Source organism: Leptonychotes weddellii, chromosome 3 (genome assembly GCF_054177405.1).
Source record: "Leptonychotes weddellii isolate Sample4059 chromosome 3, ASM5417740v2, whole genome shotgun sequence".
Taxonomy (NCBI): Eukaryota; Metazoa; Chordata; class Mammalia; order Carnivora; family Phocidae; genus Leptonychotes; species Leptonychotes weddellii.
The window spans coordinates 52656277-52676580 of record NC_138371.1 but is presented as its reverse complement, the minus strand read 5'-3'; the positions used below and the strand labels follow the sequence as shown (position 1 = coordinate 52676580).

Below are 20304 nucleotides of genomic sequence, written 5' to 3'. Positions count from 1 at the left end.
CAAGAGACAACCCTCAGACCAATCCACATAATCTTATGATCCACAATTCCTTGAAGCCAATATTGTACTAATGTATAGTTCCACATAACCAGGTTTCAATTTCTCTTTGGCTTAGTTGTCAGAATGTCATCTGAAGTTTACTGTTAGCATACATTATGAATGGAAGTGTTTCTGTAATATACCAGGAAAAAGGTTAGAATAAAATGCACAAGAAATTATTAAAGTACGTAGTTAAAACCCTTTTTAAAGCTCTAGTGAAAGAGATTCAGATTTTCTCTACTTTCTTCTATTTCACTGATTACTGCTCTTATCTTTAATATTTCCTTCCATTACTTGGTTTAATTACATCTTTTTCTAGTTTTAGGTGGAAGCTTAACTCATTGATTTAAGACTTTCTTTCCTAAAATAAGCATTTAGTGGTAAAGATTTCACCATAAGCACTATTTTAGCTGTATTCCACAAATTTTGATATGTTGGTAGTTTTCTTTTTATTCAGTTCAAAGTATTTTCTAATGTCTTCTTTAATCCACGAGTTATTTAGCAGTAAGTTGTTTAATTTCTAAATGTGTGGGAAATTTTTCAGGCATGTGTTATTTTGAATTTAATTCTGTTGTGGTACAAGGATATGCTTTGTATGATTTCAGTTCATTTACATTTACTGACACTTGTTTTCTGGGCCAGAATACTGTCTATCTTGGTTAATGTTCCATGTTCACTTGAATAGTACATGCGTTCTGTTGCTGAGTAGAATACTTCTATAAATATCAATTAGGCCAAACTGGTTGACACTATTGTTCAAGTCTTCCATCTCATTATTAATGTTCTATTTGTCCATTCTGTCACTGAGAAACAAGTGTGGAAATCTCCATCAACAATTGCAGATCTGGGGCACCTGGGTGGCTCAGTTGGTTAAGCGACTGCCTTCGGCTCAGGTCATAATCCTGGAGTCCCGGGATCGAGTCCCGCATCGGGCTCCCTGCTCGGTGGGGAGTCTGCTTCTCCCTCTGACCCTCCTCCCTCTCCTGCTTTCTGTCTCCCATTCTCTCTCTCTCAAATAAATAAATCTTTAAAAAAACCAAAAAAACAAAAAAACAATTGCAGATCTATTTCACTTTTTAGTTGTTGCTTTATGTATTTTGAACCTCTGTTATTAGGTGAATATAAATTTTAAATTATGTTCTCTTGATGAATTTTACTTCGCTACTCCCATTAATATTCCTTGTTCTGAAAACCACTATATTTTATATATATAATATATATATAGCCACTCTATTTTCCTTTGAATTATTGTCTCCATGGCATATCTTTTTCTTTGGACTTCTCTGGGTCTTTATATTTAAAGTGGGTTTCTGTGGATAGCATATAGTTGGATCTTGCTTTTTTATCCAATCTGACAACCTTTGCCTTTTAGTGGAGTGTTTGGGTCGTTTCCATTTAAGGTAACTATCAATACGATTGGGTTTAAAATCTATCATCTTGGTTTTGTTTTCTATATACTTTGCTCTTTTGTTCCTTTTTCTCTCTTCTTCCATACTTTGGAATAAATTGCATATTTTTATGAATCCCTTTTGTCTATTAGCTTATAACTATACCACTTCATGTATAGTGTAAGAATCTTATGACAGTATGCTTCCTTCACCCTGTACATTATGCTAGCATTGTCATATACTTGTATAAACTATGTAATATTACTATTTTTTTTGCTTTAGTCAGTTAAATATTCACTACAATGAAAGAAAAAAACATTTTTTTTTTTTAAGATTTTTTTATTTATTTATTTGACAGAGAGAGACACAGCGAGAGAGGGAACACAAGCAGGGGGAGTGGGAGAGGGAGAAGCAGGCTTCCCGCTGAGCAGGGAGCCCGATGCGGGACTTGATCCCAGGACCCTGGGTTCATGGCCTGAGCTGAAGGCAGACGCTTAACGACTGAGCCACCCAGGCGCCCAGAAAAAAACATCTTTTAGACTTATCCACATGTTTACCATTTCTGGCATTCTTTATTCTTTTGTATAGATCTAAATTTCCATCTGGTATTATTTTCCTTTTGTCTGAAGAACTTCCTTTAACATTCTTGTAGTATAGGTCTCCTGGTGATGAATTCACTCAGCTTTTTTTTGTTTAAAAAAAAAAAACTTTTTGTCTTCATTTTTGAAAGGCTTTTTTTTAGTTGTCATTGAGTACTTTGAAGATGTCACTCTGTTGTCTTGCATAGTTTCTGATGAGAACTCTGTTGTATTTTTCATCTCTATGTAAAATGTATTCTCTTCCCCTTCTCCCCCTCTGCCTTTTAAAAAACTTTCTACAATGTGTGAGTGTACCAGTGACAAAGAAAAATAATTTGTTTCTTCCTTTGACATATTTTCCTTACACTGAAATAAACTTTATAGATGTTAATAAAGAAAACTGTAAAAATCAATTCTCCTCTTTTAAAAAAAAAAATGTACATTGTGTTTCTGTGCATGAGTGTGCACATTTAAGATCCTATAAAGCCATAAAATTATAAACACATTCCGAAGCTGGAATATGAAAATAAAATTCAAGAGAAACTGATAGATGTTTAATTTCTGGATCCTAAATATGTCCTCTACACATTCTGATGTCATATGTGAGGGATGAACAACTTCCTTCCAGGCTGAGGTAAAGTACCACTTTAGGAATAAAATTTTTCTTTCCCATAACCTGGTTTTCTCCTCTCTGGCTACTCCTAAGATTTTCTCTTTAGTACTGGTTTTTAGCCATTTGATTATGATATGCCATGGGGTTTTCTTCATATATATATATATTTTTTTTTTCTATTTGTAGCTCATTATACTTCTTGGATCTGTGGGTTTTCATCAAAATTACAAATTTTTGGATCATTAGATCTTCAAATAATTGTACTGTTCCCTAGCCCCTCACCATTGCTCCTTCTGACTCCAATTACACTTTTAAGCTAGATTGTTTGATACGGTCCCCCACTGGTCACTGATGCTATGTTAATTTTTTTTTTTTTTAACCTTTCTGCCCTTCATTTTGGATGTTTTCTATAGTTGTGTCTTCTGGTTCACAAATCTTTCCTTCTTTGATGCCTAATATGCCATTAATATTACGCAATGTATTTTTCATTACTTTTTAAGATTTTAAAGATTTTATTTTTAAATAATCTCTACACCCAACATGGCGCTCACAATCCTGAGATCAAGAGTTGCATGCTCCACTGACTGACCCAGCCAGGTGCCCCCATTTCAGATATATTTTCAATCTCTAGAGATTCCACTTAGGTTATTTCAAATAGCTTCAATTTCTTTCCTCACTGCAGCCTTTAGTCTATTGCTAATTTAGTCATGCTACCAAGATGATATCCTTTTGAGGACTTTTAAACAATGCCTCAATATATTATCACATTTTTCTACTCCTACTGGAGGGCAAAAACTATTCTCAACCCTGAGTGAATTTCAGTAATTATTCAGCCTATTGCTTTCTGGTGTGTGTGCTTTTTTTTTTTTAATAGGCTCCATTCATGCATACATAGATAAGTACTTGCTCTAAGAGTCAAGAAGACCACTGTGCACATCCCCAGAGCTCTGTGTACAGCTCCGTCCCCACAGGGACACTGCCCTACAAATTTTAGCTGCTTTGCCTCATCAAACTCCAATCTATGTCTTCAACTCAGCTAGACCAATGGATTCTCTTTAGATTCTCCCTCCATGTGTTGTGGCCAAGAACCTGCCTCCAAGCAGTAAATGAAAATAATCTTAAGACTCCTCTTATTGTATTCCTTTTTTCCAGGTATCACAGTACTGTATTACCTGTTCAATATCTGAGTGTGGTTTTATATATATTTTTTTCTGGTTAATTGTTTAAGATGGGAAGGTAAATCTAGTTCCTCCATCATGGCTAGAAGTGGAAGTTCAGATTATATTCTTATTTCTAAAACTGATCTTTCAGGTGAGCTTGAATCTGGGACTTCTGGGCTTTAGTTTCTACATGTGCAAAATTAATCAGTAATTCTCAGTATCCCTTATAGAGGCTGAACTTCTTGAGGATTCTTATGTCATCATGCTCTATGAACATGTCTCTCCTAGAAAAGTGTTACATTGACACTGTTGTATTCAGTAGGTTGTATACTAGGATCTTGAATTAGTGACATCATTTTGTCATTTAATATTGTGGGCATTTATTTTTTTAGCTACACAGAATAAATGTCTTCTCTTTGGGTACCAATTTTCAATTCATATGAATTTTATGGAACTGACCCCATCCCCAGTTCCAGGAGAGAGTATATGACCTTGCTCTAAGCCAAACAGCACATTCCATTCTCCTGCCTAGGAGTTGAGTTACTGGTTCAGAGATGGGCATATAAGATAATTGGGCAAATGCCTGCCAGGCCCAGACTTTTTTGTTCAGTCTCATTTTGAGCTGACTAGAATCAGAGACTATTTAGAGCCGGAGCCTCTGCAGGCCATCTTGTCACCCAGAGGAAGGCTGCAAATGAAGACAGAGCTAGAAGATAGGGTTCTGGTGCCATTTTAAGCCCCTTAGGCAAAGGATACCAACCACCGGCAGACTTTTCCTATGTGAGCCAATAAATTCCCTTTTTACCTTAGCAAGCATGAGCTGGGCTTTCTGACACTTGCGATGGAAAGTCTTCAACTCTTCCATCAAATGGTAAATATCAATCATGGGTTCCAAAGAGAGTTTTAAAAAGACACACTGAAGCAATGTGGTTCAAATGTGGAGTAATGAACTATACTAGCGACCATCAAAACAAAATCGCATGCTTCCTAGAGATGGACCTTTTCTTTATGAACATGGGTACTATGCAAGCTCATTAGGCAGAGCCACGAGCAGTGATCTGGGTGTGGCACATATAAGGCTAGAGCTCCAGACAAAGGGAGTTCTATAAATGGGAGAGAGTGAACATGCTGGGACTGATTTGGGCAAATCCATTCACATAACTAGCCAAAACATGTCATTTCTCATACAACAGACTGAAGGATATCACCTAATACAACAAGAGTCGTCAGACATCCATGACCTAAAAATGAATATATTTTTTTGTTTTAATACTTTTTTTGCATAATACTTAAAAAATGCACCCAGCTCTATTTTTGCTCCCCAAAGAATATAAAAATATTTTTTAAATGAGTAGTTGATGATGTTCCTTCGAAGTGTAACATCACTGGGCTATTTCCCCTTTCCTTTCTAGCTTTCCCTATTTTGCAACCAGAAGAATGTTAAGATAATTTAAGAAGAGGGGTTAAAAAACCTGAAAAAACAAAAACACTACTGGTATGAGCTTTATTAGAAAAATATTTTGTAGTGGTTTCTCAGATGCTAGCAGTACTTGATAAAATATTTAAGAAAGAAAAATCAATATTTTTGTGTATTCTCTTCACTTAAAAATTTTTTTTTCCTAGACCTATATTCCACTTATGCCTGTATCTCTACTCTCTGTCCCTTGGGTTCTTTAATGAAGGCAATTATATTTTTGTATAATGTACTATTACATAAGAATAATGAATGCTGCCTAATGCTGACTGTAAGTGTACTGAGATATAGCGAACTTGGCAATATGGACAGTAACTGGGTAAGAGGTTATGTACATATTCTTCAGTCATATGCTTTCACTATCTTATTAAAGCCATGATAAACTTCACTCCTAAGAAAGACTTTCCTCCGAGGAATGGTGACATGGTAGGTCACAAAGAAGATGAAGTAGGACAGTGTAATTTGTGAATTAAACAAGGTTTAAAAATTAGAGATCTAAAATATTACAATAGGTATGCTATTAGATTACAAAATAAGCAATTAATACAATTAAGACTCAATTGAGTAGGGATATATGATACAAGTGACTACAAAAAATTGCCTTTAACATACCAGTGTGTCCCAAACGTGTGAAAAACTCATCCTTGAAGGTGCGATTATTATGTGGACACATAAAGTATTAAAAGAACTGTGGTAGAGGTGACTTATTATGTGGAAGGGGTGTTCTTCCTATGGGTTTATATCCTTATCTTGTTATTGCAATGGGAGTCACATGCCAGGCCGATTCTCTACTTTGAGATAAATTTTGGAGATGGCATTTATTTTTAAATTGAAGAATAACCGACATACGATGTTATATTAGTTTTAGGTATACAACATAGTGATTCGGTATTTGTATATATTAAAACATGGTCGCCACCTTAAGTCTAGTTGCCATCTGCCACTATACAAAATTGTGACAAGACTATTGGCTAGATTTCCTATGTGGCACAGTTCATCCCCATGTCTCATTTATACCTGGAAGACTGTACCTCTTAACTGCCTTTACCTATTTTGTTCATCCTCGCCACTGCTCTACCCTGTAGCAATCCTCAGCTTGTTCTCTGTATCTATGAGTTTGCTTCAGTTCCATTTGTTCATTTGCTTTAACTTTATTTTTATTTTTTGATGTCTGATCTTCTTTGTGACTTTTAGAAAATCTCATTGTTGACTGGCCTCAGAACTAGAGCTTTCTACCTCCGAGAGGACAGCCTCTGTCTCTTGGCAATCTGTTCCCCGAGTTTTTCTTTGGCCTCCTTCATTCTCTTGGCCAAGTTTAGCATGTTCTGTAGCCTCTTCCTTATTTTTCCTAGTATGCCGTTTCTTCAGAGCAGTATGCCAACATTTGTGTGGTAGAACACATGCAGTAACAAGACACAGAATTGTGGGTGCTTCGGTTCTAGGTCTCTTACCTTCTTTGTTTAGGGGCTTTCTCACAACATACTGGCGGACACCATCATCTTCTGAGAGACTGAAAAGTTTGTGGATTCTGCTAGCTCTTTTGGACCCCAGGTGACGAGGCACGGTAGTATCAGTGAGTCCAGGAATATCCTTTTTTTTTTTTTTTTAAACAATGACCAAGTTGAGAACACTGAGATTGGCGTCCACAATGCAACCCCAAACAGATCTGCACTCTTTCTCCAGTCCTCCTCGGTTTGTAGCAGGAACCGTCCTTGCTCAGCAGCAGGTGGGCACAGCCATGGATCAAGACACCCTGCTTCACGGGGAAGCCTTGTTTGTCATTGCCACTGATTCTTCCTGTTCACCCAGAGCATCAGCAGCGATTTCTGTGGCCATATGCTTCTCATAAAAGGTATGGAGTTTGCGTTCATCATCCACTTCAGTGAGTTTCTGGCAGCCAGTAACTGAGAAAGAAAAGTTCAGCTTCATCCTAAAACAGCCTACTGCCTCTGAGGTGCCATGGAAAAGAGCTGTTTTGATTTTAAATTCCATATATAATGAAATCATATAGTATGTGTTTCTCTGACTGACTTAGCATAACACCCTCTAGGTTCACCCATGTTATTGCCAATGGCAAGATTTCATTTTTTTATGGCTAATATTCTATTTCACACACACACACACACACACACACCCCCCCACACCCACATCTTCTTTAGCCATCTATTTTTTGGTAGATATTTAGGTTGCTTCCGTATCTTCGCTATTGTAAAGATTGCTGCATGCATCACGGGATGAATAGGTCTTTCTGAATTAGTGTTTTCATTTTCTTTGGATAAGTACCTAGAAGTGGAAATACTGAATTGTACAGCAGTTCTGTTTTTAATCTTTTGAGGAAACTCCATAGTGTTTACCAATATGGTTACATCAATTTACATTCCCACGAACAGTACACAAGGGTTCCTTTTTCTCCACATCCTCGCCAACACTTGTTTTTTATCTTATTGATTCTAGCCATCCTGACAGGTGTGAGGTGATACCAAATTTTCTAAAACATATCAGTAGGATGATTATAAATGCGAGAATTAATCAATACAATGTTAGATGTAGTTGTTTGTCAGAGGGTCTCACATTAGGATATTGGTTGGGAATAAGAATCAGAATCGGTTCTGGTAAGAAAGCCCAGATGTTTAAAAGTGACAACCGTAGGGGCGCCTGAGTGGCTCAGTCAGTTGGGTGTCTGACTCTTGATTTCAGCTCAGGTCATGATCTCAGGCTCATGAGATGAATGGGAGTCCCATGTTGGGCTCTGTGCTGAGCACGGAACCTGTTTGGATTTCTCTCTCCCTCCCTCTGCCCCTCCCCTCACTCATGTACATGCACTGTCTCTCTCTCAAAAAAAGTGACAACCCTATATTTTAATTTCAAGGCTGGCCTGAGGTTCTCTTTTATTTGCTTTTTAATTAAATAAAACAAATAGTGCACTATTGACAGTCTCCTAGTGAGAAAGACAAACTTCCAAATCTCTCCAAATTTTAAAACAGCATAAGCAAAAATAGACAATTGGGACTACATTTAATGATAAATCTTCTGCATAGCAAAGGAGACAATCAGCAGAGTGGAAAGGCAACCTATTGCTGGATCATAAGGTAGTTTTTAATTTTTTGAGGAACCTCCATACTGTTTTTCATAATGGCTATATCTATTTACATTCACAGCAACAATGTACGGGGGTTCCTTTCTCCACATCCTCACCAACACTGGCCATCTTTTGCCTTATTTATACTAGCCATTCTAACAGGTGTGAGGTGACATCGTGGTTTTGATTTGCATTTCCCTGATCATTTGTGATGTTGAGCATCTTTCCACTGACCTATTGGCCATTTGTGTATCTTTTGAGAAATGACTATTCTCAGGTCCTTTGCCTGTTTTTATTTATTTGACAGAAAGAGACCCAGCAAGAGAGGGAACACAAGCAGGGGGAGTGGGAGAGGGCAGGCTCTCTGCTGAGCAGAGAGCCCGATGTGGGGCTCGATCCCAGGACGCTGGGATCATGACCTGAGCTGAAGGCAGACGCTTAACGAGTGAGCCACCCAGGCGTCCCACCTTTGCCTGTTTTTAAATCAGGTTGCTTTTTGCTAGTGAGTTGTATGAGTTCCTTATATATTTTGGATACTAATCCCTTATCAGATATATGGCTTGCAAATATCTTCTCCCATGCCATAGGTTGCATTTTCATTCCATCAAGTATTTCCTTTGTTGTGAAGAAGCTTTTTAGTTTGATGCAATCCCACTTGTCTATTTTTGTTTTGGTTCTCTGTGCTTTTAGTGTCCTATCTGAAAAAATCACTGCCCGCACCAATGTTTTTTCCTGTTTTCTACTAGTAGTTTTATGGTTTCAGGTCTTATATTTAAGTCTTTAATCCATTTTGAGTTGATTGTTGTATATGGCATGAAATAAGGGACCAATTTCTTCTCCTCTTTTTTTTTGGCATATGGATATCCAGTTTTCCCAACATCATTTATTGAAGAAACTATCCTGTTTCTATTTAGTGTACTTGGCACCCTCGTTGAAGATCAGTTGACTGAAGACACATGGATTTATTTCTGGGCTTTCTGTTTGTTTCATTAGTTTATATGTCTGTTTTTATGCCAGTGCTATCCTGTTTTGATTACTGTAGCTTTGTAATATATTTTGAAATCAGAAAGTACGGATCTCTTGGGTTAAGTATAACATTTTAAATTCTCTAACCTCATAAAATGGCTACAAAGAAGTATAAGCAACCGGGGCAAAGCTTGTGAAATGTTTCTTTTTGGATTATTAATGGCAGGCAGTAACCTTCTTTGTACTTGAGGCATCATAACCAGTTCCTCAGCAGACATTACAAACCATAAAAAGGATAGACAGGGCTGAGAGGGTCATGATGCTGAGGGGCAATGTAGAGGCCTGGATGGAAATGCATGATGAGTTTTTGTGGTCCTCTTCACCACCTTTAGGGACAGAGATAAAAAGCAGAGTAGCGTGTGTTCATTATTTTTGGCTTCTGTAGCACCTGGTAAGTACTGTACCAAACAGCAACAGAAACAATGCCTACAGGGATTTTACAGATGATCTTATCCAATCTCCCACTTTGCCTCCATGACTGCCCTAAGGAGAGAAAAACCCCTGCTCTGCACTGAGCTTTGTTATTTTTATCTTCCCTTACAAGTGACCCACATTAAGAATTGGGAATTTTGTGTGTATATACACAGACACATATAAATTATTTGTATAAACTAGAAATATGTATGTATATATTTCTCTCTATATAGAATATATTAGAATAGAATATTATATATATAATTCAATTTAATCTTTTATTTGAAGGAAAACATTTATTCCTTTAAAATGTCTGTCAGACACTCCATACTCCTACCCACAGGAAGGGCAATAATGTTTAATAATGAGACATTCTAGGTTGCCTTTTCCATTAGTTATATTGCATTTAACTTTTTATAATGCTATTAATTCAAAACAATATTCAAATTTCTGACACTTAAAATGTGAACACAGATTCTCCAGTCAAATATAAGACAACATGATATTGTGAGTTTTACTGCACTTAAAAAACTCACATGAATTTGATTAAAAAATTGTAACAGTATGTGTCTTAAAATCATTAGGAGAACCTATTTTTATGTTGAAATTTCCTGCTGTGGGAGAAGTGATTTCAAAATAACAACACTCACCACCACCACAAAGAAAGGTCCCTCCTGTCATATTGTATGCTCATTTAGTCATTCAGCAGATGTTTCTTGAACATTTGCATCTTACTAAATATAGGGACAGGGGAAGGAAGAGTGGAGATGAGTAAAGAAGTGGGGGACGGTGGTGTTGTGATGGTTGGTGGGGAGAATACACAGGTAGCCCATTTGGTGAATATGATAGTTCACGGACTGTTGATATAACTAGTTTTAAAAAAATATTCCTTCATATATAGGTTAATTCTTTTTAAAAATAAACATTAGTATCTTGTCCTCATATGGGCCTTAATAAAGTTTTAACAGTAGAAAACAGTAATTACCTTAACAAATCTAATGCTTCTCAATATAATGTAATCAAGAGAACTTTAATTCTGGGGCGCCTGGGTGGCTCAGTTGGTTAAGCGACTGCCTTCGGCTCAGGTCATGATCTCGGGGTCCTGGGATCGAGCCCTGCATCAGGCTCCCTGCTCGGCAGGAAGCCTGCTTCTCCCTCTCCCACTCCCCCTGCTGTGTTCCCTCTCTCCCTGTGTGTCTCTCTCTGTCAAATAAATAAAATCTTAAAAAAAAAAAACAAAAAAACCCCCAAGAGAACTTTAATTCTGAAGCAGTCTCTACACCCATTGGAGGGCTCGAACTCACAACCCCGAGATCAAGAGTCACACGCTCCACCGACTGAGCTAGCCAGCCGCCCCAAGAGAATTTTAGAGCTGCAAAATAACTTCTAGATCATGTAGTTTAATTCCACCCTTCACAATAACTCTATTTTTATTTGCTGGTTCATTTTGTGTTTATTCTCAGATGGGAATCAAATGAGGACCACAGGTCTTGGATCTGTGTCCTTCGGAGGAAAGGAAAGACCACTTTCAGCAGGAGAGCTGGCCATTTCGATCATCCCATTTATCAAACGGCAGCAGGTCTGCTCTACCAGGATCGATGGGTTCACTCTCATTGGTTTAAACCCAGTAGGTCTTGAATCAGTAATTTTAGTAAATATTACAAGGCTCATGTGATAGTCTAATTACAGTATCAGTTCACATTTCGGGATTCATTGCATATTATCTTGGCAACATTAAATCTATTAATATAATATGTTACATCTTTCACTTATAGGCAGAATGCAAGTATCTGAGACTCTAACATGAACCAGTTGCCACTTCAAGACTACTTTAAAGTCATATTTTAAAGTATTCTCTCACTGTAATTCTTAATGTTCTTTTCTTTAAATTACTTAATTTGCCTAAGTAGCCAGGTTTCTGTGGTTGTTTTCATTATATGGAATCTTGATTTTATAGAGTTATCTAAATTATACCAAATGAAACACCAAATAGTTAAATCTGGAAGGAATAAGAGCCACACAGAGGATTTCACTGTACTCTGTGGTGCATGGAAATGCAACTGCTCTTACATAACGTCTAACTCTGCCTGGGAGCTAAGAAAGAAGCTAGAGCTTTCTTTAGCCCCACAGTCATGCCGGGGTTCTCAATTGCATCATGACCTCTGTACCTGGGCAAGAAAAAGCCTTGGTATGGATTCAGAAAAGGAAAATAGCAGTTACCAAGTACCTAACACCTACCAGGAACTCAGTTCTTCTGATGTAGAACCAGTGGTTTAAAGATCAAGCAGTCTGCCCAAGGTCATATAAATGATGAGCAAGCTCCTGAGGGCCAGGGCTGGGTCTCTGTTATCAGTCCGTCCAGAGAACCTCAGATGTAGGGTGTAAGGATATAATCACTGCTGCTGGAGTCCCTCTGTCTTAATGTCAGAGGTGTTTTAGTTAACACTTGTATTCTCCCTCTGTTGTGTTAGCACAGGGGCAGTCCTTAAAGTGAGAGGTTGATCCCAGAAAGAGTTAAAATTATTTTTGCTCTAAGTTATGTTGACAAATTATAATCAGTTTTAAAGGATGTGGTACATTTATTTTTTTAAATGATTATCTCCCTAAGAGAGACAACTGTTTCTTGGGATAGATTCTTTATCAAATCCTTATAAATAACAATAGAAAAAATTTAAAAGACCATGTTACATAACAGTAAATGGGAAGCCTTCCTGCTTTGTTTCATTTTTTTCTATTTAAAAAAAAAAAAACGCAAAAACAAAACACCTGTCTGGAGTTAGGCCTAGTTGATTTTTTTTTTTGGGGGGGAGGGTCTCAACTTGGTGAGTGCTTTCACTGAAGGCATAAGGTATTCTTAGCTTCTCCTTCTGAAATGCGACCTGGCAACTGCTCAACGCCACTGAGCAATGTTACAGAGCAAGGCAGTTCAAGAAGCGAAAAAGAAAGCCACACTGAAATGAGGCTTTGGAGAGTGGGCTTGTGGATTGCAGAATCCACCTTTACCAACACAGAAAACAGTCAAGGGCAAGGTCGTATGAATGATTACGATCATATAAATGCTCAAGTTCTTCCCACCATAAATCTCTGAGCTGTACATACTTACATACCATAAGCAGTGACCTTCTAAGTGAACATCTGTGTGGGAGAGAAGTGCTCCTGCCACAAAGTCTGAATTCTTTGGGGGGACGCGGGAGGGATGTTCTCGGAAGTCAAGTGTGACTACCCCTCCCACCTTTCTTTTCTCATTTTTATAATGCCACCCCACAGAAACATTTTTTAAATAACAAAGGGTAATTTCAGTGGAAAGAGTCAAATTCTGAGACTTCTGACCTTATTAGTAACTATAAAAAATATGTAATAGAACTTCGCTTTCTAATATGAGCTCTTTCCTGAACATAAGTACTTTTAAAAAAATACAGCCCACTTGATTTTAATTGTTTAACTCCAGTGAAGGAAGCAGACTTCTTTTTAATGTGGCCCCCCCCCTTTAAAAACACAAGTATCTTTATAACAGTTTGGGTACCAAGTGAAGGGTCACAGTTGGTCCCAGAGTCAGCACTTTCTGGCTGTTCAAAATTTGCTCATTAAAACCATGTGTTAAATTAAAATTGAAAAATTACTGGAGGATACAACAACAACAAAAAGAATGTGTTTATGTAAATCCCTGAATGGACTTACTATTTGCTTTTGATCAATGAACTTGATTTAGCACTAAAATGGCATCCTTAATAGGTCAGTCTGTTCCTGCTGCACACACCAGAGGGGACATTTTTAGAGACGTATTTTTAAATCTCAGCCGTTTCTAAACAGTATGCATAGTTTCTTGCTTAGAAACCTCAATGGCTATTTTTTCGACCGAGCATGCATATAACTTTATACTTTGGGGTCATTCTCTTACAGGATAAAAATCCTGTAAGACTGATTTGTCATACAAGAAGAAACTGAGGCCTAGTAACTTGCATATACTGTTTAGGTTCAAAAATGGAAGAGATGGTTGACCAGTGGATGCACATACTGAATGGTCTCCATTTCATTTAAAATCAAAGATACTAGTTGAAAGGTAAGGTCCTTAACAATATGTTTAAAGAGGGAGAAGAAAATGCTATTTGGTTTACCTTGAAATATTAGCAATCTTTATATAGTCCAGTTTAGAATTTATCCTTTATCCCAAAATTATCTGAAGATTATAAGAATCTATTCCTCGCTAAAAAAGTAGAGCATTTGGGGGGCTTGGTATTGAGCATTTGAGTAAAATAAATGCTAGTGTTAAAAATCAGGATGAATTGCAAATGTGAAGTGAGATTTTCTACTACAAAGCCTAGTACATTCTGAATGAATATATCTGCTGAAGAAATGTTGAATAAATGGAAGATCAGGGTTTCCAGCCTATCATCTTTTGAAACCATATGCCCTCTAACATTAAAACTGATGACCTCTAAAGACAGAAAACTTGATCATCAAGTTGGGTAACTCCTGTGAAGGGACTAGAAATGCCAGCGCACCCACTAAGTGTACCTGGGTGTTTGTACGTACAGCCTCATACTGCATGTTTCCCCCGTTAGATGCAAAGGACCCAACTCTAAGGCCTTGTATCATGCTGTGCATGCAGGCAACTTGAATCAACACACATATCATCTTGACGAAAGATGATTGAAGTATAGTTGGTAAAACACATTAACACAATAATTAAACTCTCTCTCTCTCACACACACACCCTGAAAGCAATACTCAAAAAGTAAAGAGAGGCTGCTTATATCAGCAGTAACAGTCCCAGAGTAGCCATCCTCCTTTCATCATGGTCAATTCATTAACAGAGGAGAAAAGACAGAAACTGTGGGAAATGCAGACCATCTGCTCAATCCAGATGCAATAACACACGCCTCTTATATCCAAAGCTTTTTTACCAGGAAGGAAGGGAGATAAGATCTAATCCTCTCATGAAATATCCGACAAAGGTAGTTAGATATATTTGCATCACAAATAAAAATAATGCCAAAATCATTATTAAATGAGACCTTTTAAATGTCAGTCCAGACTTTTACCATTGAGTGTATTATTGATTAAGCAGAGTACTAAATCAGCATTAGATAAAATGGAGTTGGATTCTATTAGCTTTAGTCAGCTATTCCTTAAATAAGGAATGAAGATGTTTTAAGCATGATTTTAAATAGCAAGCACATTTTAGTCCAGTCATCGTAGTTTTTAAAAGACCTCAAAAGAGATTCCTTTAACACTGTATATTGCAAGCAATGTGCATTTTCTCTCTTCTAAGAAAAGGTTAAAAACAAATATTCTTACCTTGAAATTGTGAACCTTTTCATATTTTGGAATTTGCTCGTTTTCTTTCAGAGTTGCTCTTCTAACAAGTGATGTCAACTGCGAATAAGCAAAGAGTTTCAGAGGTTGCCAGATTGTCACAGACGACTTTTGAGAACCCAGTTTCATTCCCAAGGCTGCTATCAATAAATCTTGCTGACGGCCCTCTGGTTTTGATTTGTGAACTGCAGCTCTATTAGCTTTCCTACCCGACCAAGACTCTTTGGATGGCATTTTGGAATTCAGGAAAGAAATAAAACCTATATTGATCTATGTCGGTGAACTCTATTCAGCTAACAAATGAGCATTCTGCCAGCCAGCACAGAACCCTAATCTACAGAGAGCTGCAGAGAAACATCGCGGAGAGGTGGAGGAGGATGATGAAGCACTTCTTAAAAAGAGGTCGACCTAACCAGAAAAATTCTTCTTTCTTCTTTTTTTTTTTTTTTTAAAGGGCTCTATATTTAAGCTTCTGAAAACTCAAGAGTCTGAATAGAAATAAAGAGTCGATGCTAACATACAAAACATTCAGCATCTCTCTATCCCTTTTTAAAAGCCATGCAATTTGGACAAATGACACATTTCTAAAAGCTTCCTTCTCTATTCAATATATTACTGTCCATTCTGGATGAAAGATGCCTACATACTGCCTGCAAGTCAGCTTCTAGCAGCAGACACCCTGTGGAGCCCCTAGCAGGGAGGGTGGGGAGGGAAGGGATTTGACAAGGAAGGCTGGATTAGACTGGTCACCGTAAGAAAGGAGATAACCAATGAGAATCGAGCAACAGTATTTAAGTATTGTATTCCTCAACTCTCTTTTCCTCCCTCCTCTCATGTAAGATTTTCTTGCTGGCTCAAGGAAAAGGAAAAAAAAACAAAAAAACAAAACAGTGGGAAGACAATGAGCCATGAATGAGTCATGCATTATTACAAAATGGAATATTTCTTTTACCTATTAAAAGCAAAGGAAGATTAACATACAGCATCAGGTTTCAAAAGAATTTACCATCACTGCCTGGTAAATTATGAAAGGCTAATCTATATCCTCCTTTGTGCATTATGGGCTGAGGTTAGCTAACAAAAACCCAATTTTTTTTAAGATGAGCAAAAGCTGGTAAAAAGAAAAGGGGTTTAACTAGATAGCACACTATTTTCATGCAAAACAAGGAGTGTGCATATAACACTGCTAACACCCTACAGTGGTCAGTTTTGTCTCCCTATAAGGAGGATTTTGTTGCGAATCTGTAAGTAAATGGATCCGGTCTTTATTTTGATTATTAGTCTCAACATTCTTAATTCAAAGAGCTTGAGGCCAGATCATAGTGGGAGCCAGCTAGGAATAATTTCTCATGCACACAGGTCGGAGATGTCGTGTAACTGTGCTTATATTTGTTTGCTGATATAAAAAGGTGGGAAGGGTGCTGGGTAAGAGACAAATCCAGCTCCGTTTAAGAGCAATACCTATACTTTTTGCTCAACTGCTATAAGAAGCTCAAGTTTTCCCATATTGGTTCACTAAACGTCTCCCATTTGTTTCCTCATGTTATAGTAATTAAGTTTAACCCATTATGATTCCAGTTGTTACACTACTATATTTAAAGAATCAAAAACTGTATTTAAATGAATTCAGTCCATTTGCTGAACACAATTTATCTCAGATTTCATAATCTATAGGGGGTATGTGCCCAATGCAGATTCTAGTTTAATTGGGACATGAAGTTGTTCTTAAACCATGCTAGATATTAGAAATATTGATGACTGATTTTCTAAACATCCCCCAATTTTTTAATTTACTTGAGTATATAGTCCCTTCTTTTAAAATGTCTTACTCTTTTAAAAAAATTTCTAAGGGCATCTGGTTGGTTTAATCGGAGGAGCATGCAACTCTTGTTCTCAGGGTTGTGAGTTTGAGCCCCATGCTGGGTGTAGAGATTACTTAAACTTATGAAAAAAAATTTTTCTAATAAAAGGCAGAAGTTAATATTTACATCTATAGGTATTTCATTCCCACATATTTATACCCTTATGTGATCAAGACCAAAAAATAAAATGCTCCTGTTCTAAGAGAAAATACAACGGAAAGAACTTTCCTTGCCTAACCTAAATTACTTTTCAGTTTAGACCTAGTTTGTCGTGTGATGACTAAAAATATAAATGCCAACCAACTCTTTAGTCATGCACAACTGAAGGTGAAGTTTATCCAATTCTCAGTAGACACTAGAAAAGATTCCAAAGCCAAATTGAACAGTAAATTTTTTTCTTTCTATGATGTTTAATGCTTAATGTTTACATTACTATGTTAAAGAAAACAATCACCCATGTAACTCAAAGCAGTTTTTTCTCCCCTGAGTATTTCTGATCAAGGTCCTTTATTATAAACCATCCCCAGTTCTTCAGCTGTAGTAACTTAAATTCAACCAACGCATAGAAAGACTGATGGTAGAGAAAATTCATGGCTGGGCCAAAGTGCACATTTTGTCTTTGAGAGGCAAGTCTACTGTAGACTCTGCAAGGTCACTCTTCTTCCCAAATAATTTTGGTACCTAATCAAGACACACTGGATTAATTGCAATTTGGGCAGCTACCTAGGGCAACAGGAGATAGAAAACAATGGCGCAGGATGAAGTTCTTAGCTACTCTCAAAGGGCTAGGGTTTTTTTGGTCGCAGGATGCCTTCAATAACCTGCAATAATGTGCTTCTGCCATAATTTTGGTGCAGTAGCTCTCAAGTCATAAGAACTGCTAATTCTAAAGTTCAGAACTAATATCAATGTTCTGATGTTCTAGACAAATATATACCACTCATCCTTATATTTATCTGGCCATATTTAGATAGCTACAGAATCTATTAATGATGGCTATCATTTATTATTAAATATCCATGTTCCAGGCACCTAGCTAATAAGCACTTTACATACAGAATCCCATTAAATCCACAGAAAGATGCCTATGAAGTGTATTTTATCCTCACTTCATAGTTGAAAGAAAAGAGGCCTACAGTATTCAGTTTTTCATTTTGACTGTAACTAACTCTGGCCATCCTTGATACTGATAGCACTTTTGTACATTCACGTAAATGAGGGGGATGAGCCTGGAAAAAACAATGGAGAACAGGCAGATTCTACAACCCTCTCGGTGTCTGCGTCTGTCCATACCATCTACAATATAGAGAAGTGGACTACAAAAATGGTGTGTGTGTAGTAGGAGGCAGTTGTGTGAGGAATAAGAAACAGCAGGGGGAAACAGGTGACCTTCGAAGGGAACACATTTGCTGTTTTTCAAATAAAGAAATTTCCACCACTACCCCTCTAGCCGGTTGTTTGTCTAGTAATAATACTGAATTTATGTGAAACTAGTCTCTCATTTTCACCAAGTGTAGTACAATAGGGTCAGACAAAAGTGCTGATCTTAACCCTGTCATCTACTGGCTGTGGCATGTCCTGGTCAAGTTACTAATTTCTTCCAGTCTTTGTTTCCTTATGTGTATAAAAGTACTTACATTATAGAATTAGATGAGATAGTATAGGGGAAGCATTTTGCATTATTCCTGGCACAGACAGTAATCAATAAATAGAAGTTTCCCTCCTTTCCTTGTATCTAAGGACTTCTATTTCCAAGATCAGGGTTAAGATAGTGGGACTGTGAAACATGTAAAAGGCCCAAGGCCACTGGCCTAAGCAGTATAAGCTTCAGGTCAAGCTGTAACCAGGTGCTTTAAGGACACATCATAAGCATCACTGTTCTGCAATCCTTAGCTTATCCTGTCGTGGCAGTCTGAACCCCTAGGCTCAAACTCTGAGTAATCCTTGTTCTGTCCACCTTCCCACCTCAAAACCTGCTTACAGGGAAGGATCTTATCAACTTATTCATGCTAAGGTACAAATGACTGATTATACTTCCTTTTCCACAAATATCTGGTTTTTAATATAGGACCAAGACTTCTGCCAAAGGAATAAATCTAATTATTGTATGTCAGACCTCGTTAACAGTAAGAGTATTCTGTAGGAAACTGAAAGGACCTCACACAGCCAGCCACCTCCTTTGACTATCATCGTGATACCACAGACTCATGAACACAATGTTCCAGTTAACTAAGTAAAGTCAACATTCCATCAGAAAAGCCATAAAGGAATGTTCTAGCTGGCATGGCCCAGAGGTTGGGAGAGATGAAGAGTAACTACATTAACTATTGGGTAAACCTGGTTTAGCAAAATTCTGCAATTTCTATAAAATATTAATATTCAGATATTAAGAACACAGCTTTGATTTTTGGGGTCCAGGATGGTAACAGAGGAAGACCCTGAATGCACGTCCTTCACGGACATAGCACACCTACACCTATTTATAGAGGAACCACTCCTGAAGAACTGAGGGTTGACTGAACAGCTCCTGCACAACCAAAGAAAGACTTCATAGAGAACAGCCAGACAGACTAATGAAGGAAACTGCTCCCCTTGAAACTGCAAACTGCAGTGGGAAGGGATAGTACTGAGGGGCTATGAGCTGGCCACAGTTTAACAAAACAACAAGAGGGGAGGTGGACGGGGGGATGGGGTAACTGGGTAATGGGCATTAAGGAGGGCATTTGAAGTCATGAGCACTGGGTGTTAAATGCAACTGATGAATCACTAAATTCTACCTCTGAAACTAATAAAAAAATGAAAATTAAAAATTAAAAACCAACTACAATATGAAAGATCCAGCCCTGGAACTCTCTGGCAGGGTAGCTGCTGGAACTCTCCGAGTTGAAGGGGCTGGTGAGTGCCATGGTTTACGTTCCCCTCCACCTTATAGCCCAGACAGGAGCACAGCTGGCTTGCCATCTCATGAGCCTCGAGCCTCCCACACCAAACCAAGCTGTGCCACCAAGGTGGCTCCAGCACAGCGTATACCGGGCCACCCCCGGTCACCGTTGGCTCTAGCTCCAGCTGTCTCACTAAGATGACACAAGCATAAAGCACCCTGGAACACACCAGGCCCACACTACTTCAGCTCCAGATGACCTACTGGAGCAACCCCAGTGCAGAGTGCTCTGGGACCTCCTCGCTCCCACCTCCTTTAGCTCCAGCTGCCCGCCAGGGCACCTCCTTTGCTGAGCACCCCAGGACACCCCAGACTACACCCACTTCAGCTTCAGCTGTCCTGCCAGAGTGCCCTCTGCACGTAGAGCCCCAGGGCCCTCCCCCCACCCCCACACTTGTATGCACTTCGGCTTCA

At 38.1% G+C, this 20304-nt stretch overlaps 1 protein-coding gene and 1 long non-coding RNA gene across 13 annotated transcripts in view; one reads left to right on the top strand and one right to left on the bottom strand.

The window, feature by feature from the left end:
* LOC115937967 (uncharacterized) overlaps window positions 1–14814 on the top strand; it is a 127002-nt gene extending 112188 nt beyond the window's left edge. For 2 of the 8 annotated variants that reach the window (XR_014143528.1, XR_014143527.1), the window contains 2 exons: window positions 11235–11398; window positions 13672–14814. This is a non-coding gene — a long non-coding RNA (uncharacterized LOC115937967). Of the gene's footprint in view, window positions 1–11234; window positions 11400–13671 lie in introns of those variants that run through there. The other 6 variants (XR_014143540.1, XR_014143537.1, XR_014143536.1 and 3 more) reach the window with 5 other exon arrangements.
* Window positions 1–20304, bottom strand: part of CHN1 (chimerin 1) — a 193041-nt gene that overhangs the window by 32100 nt on the left and 140637 nt on the right. For all 5 annotated transcript variants that reach the window (XM_081814143.1, XM_081814140.1, XM_081814141.1 and 2 more), the window contains one exon: window positions 15070–15147. In XM_081814143.1, coding sequence (XP_081670269.1) covers window positions 15070–15147 — 78 coding nt within the window. The remainder of the gene's footprint in view (window positions 1–15069; window positions 15148–20304) is intronic.